The sequence below is a fragment of the Phalaenopsis equestris genome, unplaced genomic scaffold (genome assembly GCF_001263595.1).
Source record: "Phalaenopsis equestris unplaced genomic scaffold, ASM126359v1 Scaffold000002, whole genome shotgun sequence".
NCBI lineage: Eukaryota > Viridiplantae > Streptophyta > Magnoliopsida > Asparagales > Orchidaceae > Phalaenopsis > Phalaenopsis equestris.
Genome location: NW_018164444.1, coordinates 55475111 through 55487258, shown reverse-complemented (window position 1 = coordinate 55487258; position 12148 = coordinate 55475111). Strand labels below are relative to the sequence as shown.

General features: G+C 34.8%; 1 protein-coding gene across 1 annotated transcript in view; it reads right to left on the bottom strand.

Annotated features, from left to right (window-relative positions):
- The window catches only part of LOC110032801 (mannosyl-oligosaccharide glucosidase GCS1), a 56035-nt gene that overhangs the window by 7789 nt on the left and 36098 nt on the right, over positions 1-12148 (bottom strand). The window contains exons 10-16 of the mRNA XM_020736560.1: positions 9646-9767; positions 9001-9108; positions 8843-8916; positions 2557-2682; positions 2022-2089; positions 1601-1750; positions 1426-1476 (exon numbers count right to left, since the gene is read on the bottom strand). Coding sequence (XP_020592219.1) covers positions 1426-1476; positions 1601-1750; positions 2022-2089; positions 2557-2682; positions 8843-8916; positions 9001-9108; positions 9646-9767 — 699 coding nt within the window. The remainder of the gene's footprint in view (positions 1-1425; positions 1477-1600; positions 1751-2021; positions 2090-2556; positions 2683-8842; positions 8917-9000; positions 9109-9645; positions 9768-12148) is intronic.

The window sequence follows — 12148 nt, the reverse complement described above, 5'->3', positions numbered from 1 at the left end:
TAGGCATGAAGGTAGCAAAGTCCAAAAAAAGAATTGTTATATCGCAGAGAAAATACATCATAGATTTGTTAAAGGAAACATAGATGATTGGATGCAAACTTACTGATACTCTAATGGAACCCAATCAAAGGTCTAACAGGAAAGAAGAAAGTATATCTGTGAATGAGGAAAGATACTAAAGATTAATAGAAAAACTCTTCCATCTGTAACATAATATGAGAGATGTTGCATACTATGTCAGTATTGTGAGCCAAAATAAGAACAATCCTAATGAAAAACATTTGAAGATGGTTTAGATGATTCTAAGGTTTCTCAATAAGTCTCGTGGTTATAAATTAATTTTTGAGAAAATTATAATAGAGAAGTGAAAATCTACACTGATTCTAGTTGGGTATGAGAGCTCACTAATAGAAGGTCTACTACAAGTTATTGCTTATATGTATGGGGAAATTTGATTATATATAGGAGAAGAAAATTATTGTTTCGAGAACCAGCTCATAATTAGAGTATAGGAGACTTACCAAAGAGATCTGTGAATGGATTTGGATATTAAGAGAGCTAAGATGTTCTTCCAATAGGCCTTTACAAATATTCTGCGACACTCAAGTAGTTATCAATATTGCCAAGAATCATGTGCATTATGACAGGACCAAACATATTGAAGTTGATAGGCACATCATCTCTAAAAAAGTCAATGGGAGAATTATACAACTAAGATACATCCTGACACAAAAACAAGTTGTTGATATCTTCAACAAAGCTCTTCATTTCAGCACATTCTCATAACTCAATATTGTGCTCAGTCACTACAGCATCAATAACTCAGCTTGAGAGGGAGTGTGAAAATCTGAGAAGATTTGATTCTTTTAATATTTACCTCACTCATGTGGGCCGGCCACCACCTCGAAATCTTGGAGGATTTGATTATGATATCTTAGAGAAACCTTTAATTGATTTATTCCCTTCCTGTTTTAAGTTTTTCTATTTTTTTATTCAGAATTATTTCTTTTCTAATTTAGGTCATATATGTTTGGTAAGTTTGTAAATAAGGAGGAGTTGATTTCCCTATATATATGAACCTTATTTGTGAATAATGAATAAATGAATTTTCCTCCCCAAGTAAATTCAACATTAACACCTAAACTTCAATATTGATGTACATACCATACCACCTTAACTATGTATGAAAGGTGTACTTTACTTTTTAAAAGTTAAAATGGTGGTATTTTTTATTTTTTATGTGATATGTAAGAAGATATGTAAGAATTGGGTGGTATGAATGTAAAAAGTAAAGTTTAGGTGTTAGGTATTTAAATATATAGGAATTATGTGGTACGTATGTAAATGCCCCTAGAAAAAAGTGCAGAAGATGGAATCATAAGAATACAAAACTGAGGCAAGTTTTAGTATGTTTCTTGCGCATACCTGATTAAGAACTTCAAATTTCACGAGTTTTTTAGCTGTTAGATTATAGTCCTGCAAATTTTCAAAGCAAAGACAAGTTAGTTAAACTAAAAAAAAGTAAAATATATACGTTTCAGATTACAATAATTCAGATAATTGGAATACTTTATATTATTATGCTTGAAATATAATGTACCTTAGCAGAGGAATTTTGCATTCCTATTATCTCTGCAATTGAATGCAAGCAATCTGAAGCAAGATGCATCCAACACCATAGGTCTAAGTGGCGCTCATCCTCACTTGGGTGGGACGCACGAGGGTAGTCATCCAGACCAGACGACAAAGTCTAGCGGACGCCATAAAGATAAATACAAACAAAAATATGGATAATTTGTGCAAACAATTGATAGAATTGGATAGAAAAATTGATTCTGGTTGTAAAATTCTGAAAATCAATATGAAAAAATAAAGCTTCAAACTAAATTAAACCAAATAAAATTTATTTTGGTTTCAATTTGGAAGAATCTTAACAATGAACCTGACAATTAAGTAAAACCATAAGCATAACTAGATTAGTTATAAATAATAAATATGAATATCAGAGATTTAGGGATGACCTTTGGGTTCAGCTCCATAGTAGTTGCATTATCCCTTCCATGCCAATAGAAAGCGGTCGCATTCTTCGCTGGAAGTCAAGAAAAGATAAAATGTTACACATATAAAATGTATTACATACCACTCAATTCCTATGTATTACATATCTAACACCACAAGCTTATTTTTTATATTTATACCAACCAAATTATATGATGTCATATACAAAATGCCACTATTTTTACCTTTTAAAAGCGAAATATACCTTTCATGCATAGGAGAGGTGGAATATATGTCAAAATTGGAAGTTCAGGTTTTAGATATGTAAATATATAGGAATTAAGCGGTCTGTAAGTAAATATTACAATAATATTTAGAAATTTACAAGAGCCATTCAATCTTTTTTATAATGCAAGATTGATGAAAAACATTGGAAAGAATTGACTTGGTTTCATGATAACAAGTAATTTCAGTTATAAAATAACTTAATGCAAACAAAAATTTCAAAAGATTTTCCAGTTACAGGAGGGATAGATAAAAAATAGATAGTTTACTTACCAGACTGTGTATTATTGAACCATTGAAACCATGCTGCAAGACGAATATATGCTCTGCCAAAGAAGCTAGAAATCCTATCCATATCTTCATCAGAAAACTTGCTTGACTTCGAATTGCTTAATAAATCTGAATAAAATTATCATAATCAAATTAAGCCCTTCATTTAATCTCAATTTGATATAACTTACTCCTAATATTATAAAGGTACTTACATGTATGCTACTCAATTCCTATGAATTTACATATCTAACATCTAAATTTTAAAATTTTACATGCCATTGTATCTATGCATGAAAAAAAGTATTTCACATTTTAAAAGTTAAAATGATAGTATTTTTTCATATGATATAAAAGATCTGTAAAGGTAAAGTTTAGGTGTTAGATATGTAAATACATTGGAATTGGGTGGTATATACATAAATGCCCCATTACAGAACACTGCATATGAAATTTAGCATTCAGGACCATTGAGTTTGGATTACGAAAACATGCATCGCATGTGTCAGAAGAAAGCCAAATAAAAATAAATAAATATAAATCAAAGTTAAAAATGAATGCGAGAGCCTTTATCTATAACACTTCTTCTATGCAAACATGGCTGCCTACAAATTTATCCAGAGGATTGGCCAAGAAAATTTAAAAGAAAACAAATAAAAATCATTTAATCCAAGCTTATTGCAATACTCATTAGCCACGTAAAATAAGTAAATTTGGTGAAGCTATAAAGAACAAAACTCAGTATTTCATCGTCTATTCATTATCACTTTATTGCTTCCATTAAATATGCATTTGCATTAATATATCAAAAAGGTACAAAAATTATGCATGCATGCATCTATGATGTACAAAAAAGAAATGTCATCTACAAGTATAGTAAAAAGCTCCCTATCCTCCTCAACATGCATTAAAACAAAAGACCCACTAAGAGTGTGCTTCGCACAAAATAAGCAGTTCTATTACAAGCATGGGATATGTCAAAAAATAAAACTTTTCGAAATTTAAAGAGGAAAGCAAAGTCTAAAGTTTCTTGTGGGCAACGTTGCCAAAACTCCTTCATTGTCGATCTCATGAACTGCATAATGCTGGCATCATCACGTTCTAAAATTATGCCTTTACATTCAAACATCCATGATTCAAATATGCTGTGAAAAAACTGAATTGCAACAATTACACTTTCAATCATGCAAAAAAAATTATCAAGCGCGCCCACTAACAGAACATCTGACAAGATACAATGAAAACTATGTACCTATATGTTTAAATGCACTTTTTTTATTTTTTTGGCTTCCACTTGCTCGTAATATTTTAAAAGTGTACCAAACCTACAAAGTATAACCCATTATAAATTGTTGTATGCAAATATGAATTTAGCAAAGTATAGCAAAAGAATGTGCTTATAACATGAACAAGGTTTTGTTAAAGCACACTTCTCTTGTTTAATTCTTCCAACCATCAATCATTACTAAAGCAAGGAAATTCACCTTCAAAAATCTAAAAACAGATAAAAAATATGTCAAGTAAGAAATATTTTGAAGGGATAATTACATATAGCACTACAAACATTGCTATTTACAAATCTAGCACCCAGACGATAATTTTGAATTACTGAACTGATGTATTTACATGTGCCACGATCAAACCATTGAGAATTTGATAAAAATAAAAAAAATGGTTTGGGAATTTTTAATGAAATTTCATATTTAAGTAAGAATTTGAAAAAAGGATGAAAGAGGGGGCTAAATTTGTAAATAGCAATTTTTTGAGTGCTATGTATGTAATTGCTTCTATTTTAAAATCCAATTTTTTTATCTTAAATTCGACAATATGAACTAATTCATAACTCTTTTTTTCCCAAAGCTTCTACACCAGACATTAACCGCAAAAAAAAAAAAAAAACTAAATTTCTCTTTAAAATATTAATATATCTGACGCGGGGCTACTATAGCATGTCGGACAGGGTGCGACAAGAAGCAAGCCAGTCCAACCTTTTCACTAGATCAGACTGATCTGGTTTATTTATCCCGCACCCATCTCACCCTCCTGTGCTCGAATCATTCACTCCTTCCCCGCCCCTGTGCACTAATGTCACGCACTCTAAGTCCTCCAGACTCCCTCAAGTAGTATAGACAAGCCACGCACCCATCCAGGCTACCGCACTGCCCTCCTACACCTCCTCCCTCCACTGTCGTGTCTCCACTTCTCTTCTAGGTTGTCGCACCAGCCCTTTTAAGCCACATCATTCCTCTGTCACGCTTCCTAGTTTCCCCGACAAACCGCTACCCATTCAGGTTCGCTCTAGCACTCTGTCAAGTTGTTGTTGGGCCGCTTCTACACTATCTACTGTCAGCCCCTAGGTCTACCAACTCCATCGGCATTCGGCTAGTAGTCGTCAACTCCTCCTAGCCCCACTCCAATGGGTCTCCAACCGCCATCAGAGACCGTCACACTGGATTCACCGCATTCCACGATTGTTTCTATCTTGTGCTGCGCATATTTTTGCATTCTCAATTTCTTTTGCTGTTTATGTGTTTTTTCGTTTATTGTTTATGTGTTCTTTGTTTGTTGTTTATGCGTTAATATTTGTGAAGAGTCGTCACTGTACTTGTTTTTAAAATTCAGCAATAAAATTTGTCGGGTCTGAGTCGTGGTTTGGGTTGACTCTGGTATCATTTGTTATTAGATATAGCCCAACCCTGAGTTCCATAGCATCCACCCTCGCCAAAGCCACCCAAAATTTTTCTTCTTTCTCGTCTTTTTTCCACTTCCATTTTCCCCCCTTTTCTTGTCTTCTCCTTCTTCTATCTTTAGTCTTTTTCTTCGAAACACTTCTGATCATGTTGCCGTGTCGATATGCTCCGCACCCAATTTGGGAAGAAATACAAAGAATAGATTCGTTGCTTGAAACAACAGTTGGCCAAGATGGACGATGGAACTCAATGTGATATTACTCTTGACCGTGACATTGAGTCGAAAGAGGAGACCGCGACAACAATCTGAATTTATTTTACCATAAAGACGTCAGCAATGAGGAATATCGACCATGCCGCTTTAACATTCACTATCAACAAAGACCACGAGAGGAGCCCTCGTTCGGCGGCCACCAAGATTATAGAATCAAGACGGACTTGTCGAAGTTTGAAGGAAACATGAATCCCAACGACTTTATCAACTGGTTAAAAGCCGTCAAACGCATTTTCAAATACAAGGAGGCCCCCAAGAATAAATGGGTTAAACTTGCAGCTATCAAATTGAAGAAAAACGCCTCATTATGGTGGGGGAATCTGCAATGACAACACAAACGAGATGGTAGCGACAGATCACCCGGTGGGTAAAAATGAAGAAAGCGATGCAGAAGTACCTACTACACCACTAATGCCAAACCATGTTCCTCAGGTTCACAACCTACAACAGCAAGACCTTTTGGTCAAGGAATTCACAACAAAGTTCGACCATTACAAATGAAGTGAAAGTTACTCGAGCAAAAGGAGCACACGATCGCCCGCTATGTGGGGGGCTAAAAATCGCCATTAGCAAGGTCGTTCAACTACAACCTTATTGTTCGCTGAGTGATGTCCAGACCCTTGTATTAAAGGTACAACGACAAAAAAAGCGAGCTAGGCTCCCGTCATCCTTTCAACAACAGTCAACCTTCAAGCCACCCCCCACTTCCACGCCTACTGACAAAATCACTTCCGGTGCTGGCAAATTAACATCAGGAAACGAGAAAACCACTCTGAGCGACATTAAGCTAGAAAAGAGTAGTTCATTCGGGATTGTTCCCGCGCAAGTGTTTTAGGTGCACGATTATGGCCACCGCCAATTGTCCCGCTAGCTTAGTTGTCTCCTTAACTGAAGAAGGTGTCATCAAAGAATTAGAGGAACTTGAATCACAAGATAGTTCGAAAAAAACACTTCAACTTCCAGGAAACGAAGGTGAAATGTTGGTCATACAGAGAATCCTGCAATCCAAACTAGAAAGAGATCCCTCATGGCTTCGGCATAGCATCTTTGAACCGCGTGCACAGTAAAAGCAAAAATCTACAATTTGATCATCAACGATGTCTACACTCATTGTGCAAAAGTTGGGATTAGCCACGCAAAAAAAACTACGATCTTATTCTCTCAACTGAAAAAGAGGTAACGAGATACGTGTTTATCAGCAATGTTTAGTTTGGTGTGATGTGGTTCCAACGGACACTTGCCACATCCTGCAGGGTCGATTGTGGCAGTTCGACTGGAAAACGCAACACGACGTCTTCAAGAACAATACGCATTTAAGGATGGGAAGCGCATCAGACTATTGCCTCTCAAGAATGTGAAGGGCACCATCGACATAGAAGATTCCTTTGTTCCCCGAGCCACCTTGCTATACTCCGTTTGAGATCCACACATAGCTCTTGCTTTAGTCCTCCTAGAAGATAGCGACGAATGGAGGGAAATACCCACGTGCCTCTAACCACTCCTAAACGACTTCAAGGACGTCATGACTGACAGCCTTCCAGGTGGCTTACCACTACTAAGGGACATCCAACACGCCATCGATCTTATACCAGGATCAGTGTTACCAAATCACCCCGACTACCGATTGCGACCAACTTATGCAAGGAACTCCAATTTTAGGTGCAATATCTTGTCACGAGAGGAATAGTACGTGAAAGCACCAATCCATGTGTTTTCCTACCTTCATAGTACCCAAGAAAAAAAGTTCTTGGCGGATATGCATTGACAGTCGTCCCATTAACAAAATTTCAGTCAAATATCGTTTTCCCATACCTCGCCTAGACGATCTCTTAGATCAGTAGTACGACACCACTGTCTTCTCAAAAATTGACCCCTGGATTGGATATCATCAGATAAGAATGTGACCGCAAGACAAGTGAAAGACCGCTTTCAAGACACGAGATAATCTCTATGAATGGACAGTCATGCCTTTCAGCATGTTTAGCGTGCTCAGCACTTTCATGCCACTAATAAATCAAGTCTTTCGAGGCCATATTGGGAGATTCGTGGTGGTTTACTTCGAAGACATTTTCGTTTGTAGTAAATCCAAAAAGACCACTTGCAGCACCTTTGGGGGATATTCGAGGTCTTACAATCTGAGCAACTGTACACCCACCACAAGAAATATCACTTCTGCACAAATTAAGTATATTTTTTGGGCTACATTGTGTCAAGCATGAAGATACAAATGGAACCAAAAAAATTAAGGCAATTGTAAGATGGACCACACCACAATCTTTCACCGAGCTTCGACAATTTTTGGTGCTAGCCTCCTCCTACCGAAGATTTGTTCGCAACTTCAGCACTATCACTACTCCCCTCACAGAGCATTTGAAACGAAAATAATTCAAATAGAAAGTCACAACCCATACCAGCTTCAACACATTGAAGAAAAAGGGTGACTTAAGTCTCAATTCTTGTTGTATCTGAATTCAACCAACCATTTGAGGTTTAGTGTGATGCATCTGGCGTAGGCATTGGCGTTGTACTAAATCAAGGCGGTCACCCATTTGTCTACTTCAATGAAAAACTAAACGAGACTCAATAAAAATATTCCACCTACGACAAAGAATTTTATGTCATTGTTGGAGCTCTAGAACACTGTACTCATTACTTACTCACAACCGAGTTCACCATCTTCACGGATCATGAAGCTCTAAAATTTTTAAGTAGTTAGAATAAACTCAAAGGGCGTCGTGCTACCTAGATAGAAGTCTTAGCTTCCTTCCAGTTCGTACTCAATCTCACGTCGCAGCTCTTTCCATTCCTCCATCCAGTCACTCCTCCTAAGCCAAAGCGGCAAGCAACATCCCGCTTGCTCTCTCGTCCGAACCGAAGAACCCATCTCCTTTGCTCAAAGTATATCAGCAACCCCCCACACGAAGCTCTCTTCCCTCCGGCAACCTCTCTCTGCCACTCTCTTGTTTTCTCCCAAGGGCATCCCTCTTTCCTGGCACTCTCCCTCAAAGCTCGCCAACTCCCACGCCTACAGCTCTCCTTCTCTCATCCACTGCTACTATTCCTTTCTCAAAACCCATCTACTCCAACTCCTCTCCCTTTACCTCCACAGTGTTGCTTCGACAGATCATCACCTTACGGCCAAAAGCATCTCGTCAGAGAAGGAGTCCATATTGGAATTCTCCAACAGAATCATTAATGAAAGCTAGAAAAAGTGTTTTTTTGTAAATATAGAAGTGTGGGTGTGAAATATGTTAATAGGTAAGATTTAAGCACTATGTATGTAAAAACCCCTAAACTACTAAGATATAAATTAAAAGAAGCATACCATGCAGAACGAGAAATAATGTAGGTGGATTTCCATTTGAGGGATGTTGAGGAACAAATTCATGAGGAACCTTGCTACAATAACAATAAAATGAATTACACGGATTGTTTATGTGTCCTTAAGTGAAAAACATGTCATATGATGTGAGAGCATATTACCTTAAAGCTTCAGCACCTAAAATTTGCTCTCGAGGAATCCAACCATCAACATTTATCAAATCTAGCCAATGGCCAATTATATCCAAGCATATGTCAATATCCCAACGCCTTCAAATACCCACAACATATAATATCAATCACCAAAGATGAATGTCATGCATTGCCGATGTTTTAAAAAGGAAAAGTTCACATACACACAATTCTTATGTATTTGCATATCTATCACCAATGTGCATATATATAGGAAAATGTGTCAAAATTGTCCCCTAACACTTTGCATGGAGCCAAGTCCTAGAGTCTATAAAATTGCCAATTTAATTCCCATACTCGTTTAATGGGGACTAAAATAGTATATTTTGAGGACTATATCATGGGGACTAATTTGACACTTATATACATAACATTTAGTGTCATAATCACATCATCAAAACAGCAGCATGAGAAGTAGTATTCACTTAAAGAAAATTAATATTAGTGATATTTTTTATGTAATGTTAAAAGTTTGAGTGTTATAAAGTACATATTAAAGAATAAATGGTAGATATATAAATACATAAGAATTGTATGGTATGTATGTAAATTCCACTTTAAAATATTATCATAATAACAGAAAATTGGAAATTAGATCAATGCTAGAATACTAACCAAATAAGCAACTGATGGAAACCCTCATCCCATAGAAAACCTCTAGGAAAATACGAGCGGCTTGGAACAGCTGTATATAGTGCAGCCGGCCAGTAAGAAATGAATTTTTCCCCATCTTTTTGCTGGATGAGAAAATATAACATGAGGTCAAAAAAGCAGTAATTGTCATCTATAAAATAAAAAATTGTGAGCAGAAGGAAAATAAATGTATCAGGTAATGTGGTTTTTTTTTTCTTTTTTCTTTTTTTCCTTTTCTTAACAATGATATTGTGCTGCTAAATTCTACTAATATCAATGATAGCAAATCACTAGATGCATACAATTAAAAGTTGGCAGTTCGAAATAGACATGCTTTATCCATAAAAATTATTTGTTTTATAGCCCACATACATGACACCATCAATCTAAATTCTCAAAAATTTTAGGGCTTGTTTGGGATCAATTTTGTGTTTGTATTTTTGTTTTTGTTTTTATTTTTCCTTTTATTTTTAAATACATATTTGTTTTTAAAAAATATATATTTTTTATTTCTAAAAATAAATTAACATATTTTTTAAAACACTCAAAATAAATTTTAGTTATTAAGTATTTTTAAAAGCAATCATATCTTAATCATGTTTTGGTTAAAATCAAAACATAAACAAAACAACAGAAAAATCAAAAATCAAATTTAAACATAAATAATGGTCCCTTAGATTTGGCAGCTAGTTCGAAATGCGTGAACCCCCGACCTTCATAATTGGCTTAAAGAAGTGCCAGCTTGATCAGAGGTACTAAAATACCTAACACCATAAAACTTCTAAAAGAACAACTGGGATTTCTCCCTGCTTTGAAAAAAAAAAAGGAATTTCGTAAAATTTATTACCCTTTTTAGATAAAGAATGGTTTCCCTTCCCCATTAACCTAATATCTTTACCAAATGCAAGCCAATTCTGAATAAATGCACAACTCCTGCATAGATTCCTACTTTAATTACACAAGTTAGGGAATTTTGCAAACTTCTTCTCTTGAAAGAAGAAAGGTAATATTTTTAAAAAGTTTTCCAAATGGTAAGCCAATCCACCAAATCGAGAATTTTCAACTTTAAACATGTGGAAAGGCCATGAAAAACTGCCTCTTTAAGCGTGAAAAGTTATTGTATTCACTCAACAAAATGTCTTGAAGAAAGCCCATCAAAATGCCCCTAATAGTTCTCAATGTACCAGAAAAAGCTCGAAAATCAATAACTAAAAGGGAAATCTACATACATCGAACAAAATTCGTAGGTATTTACATATCTCACGCCAAAACTTTCATATTTACATATTGAAGCACGTTGGTGATTTAAACTTGTACATGAAAAGGTGTTTTTCACTTTTAAAAAGTAATATTAGTGCTATTTCTTTATGTGATATTAAAAATTTGAGTGCTACGAGTTAAATATGAAAGTTTATATGTGAAATATGTAAATACATAAGAATTATGTGGTATTTATGTGAATGCCCCTTGCATAAAACTAGGTAAGTTAGACTTACAATGAAAGAGGGGACATGTAATCCCACTCTCCAATAGACATAGAATTTACACGAAGGTAAGAAATTGCCATGTGGAGACTTAAAAGCATTCTCATAGTCAATTATCATGTGGATTTAATGTTTAAAATTGTGCAATTGGGTAGTGAGTCTTTTTTTATTCGTGAGGCGATGTGTAAACCTCAAGGCATTTTGATGGACAAGCCTCAAATTAAAAAAAAAATAACATAAATTAATAAATATTGTATAGACTATAAAATGTGAGATAAGAAATATAATATCAATATTTTATTTTATTAAGACATTACAAAGTAATATAGCAATGTTCTAAGTAAAAAGTGATAAATTGCGTCAAATTATAAGTAAAATGTTAATATCCTAACATCAAATTATGAAATAAGATGGGTTATACAAATATTAAACTACCAAAATAAGCAAAGATATTAAAATAAAATGTTAAAACATCAAAATATAATATTAAAATAAGTTCAACATTAATTTTTCTCTCTCATTCGTACTACCCTCACTTAAACAAGAAAATAACAAGTCATCAACTTTTAATTTTAGAGCCCTTATTACTCTAATCACCCAATTGATTTTCATTAGAATCACTGACAAAATGAATTATTTATCTTGTGTATTATCCTTAATCATATCTATATTCTCATTCCTGATTATTTTTAATCCCAGTTATTTTATATTTTTAATGAATAATCATCAATAAAAATATTAATTAAAATAATAAATATGTTTATAATTAGACTTTCAACTACCTAAGCCTTCAAAATTTGAGGCAACGTGTTCTTTGAGGCACACCTTAATCTAGTTGAGGCGTACCCTTAAGACAATGAGGCACGACTTTTATGTAGAATTTGTTGAGGTGCGTAATTTTAAATAAGGTGTGGATTATCTTTATTGATAGTAACAAAAGAAAGTCTCGACCCAATGCGTAAATGAGACAAGATAAAATGGTCACCATATTATTTTTGTGA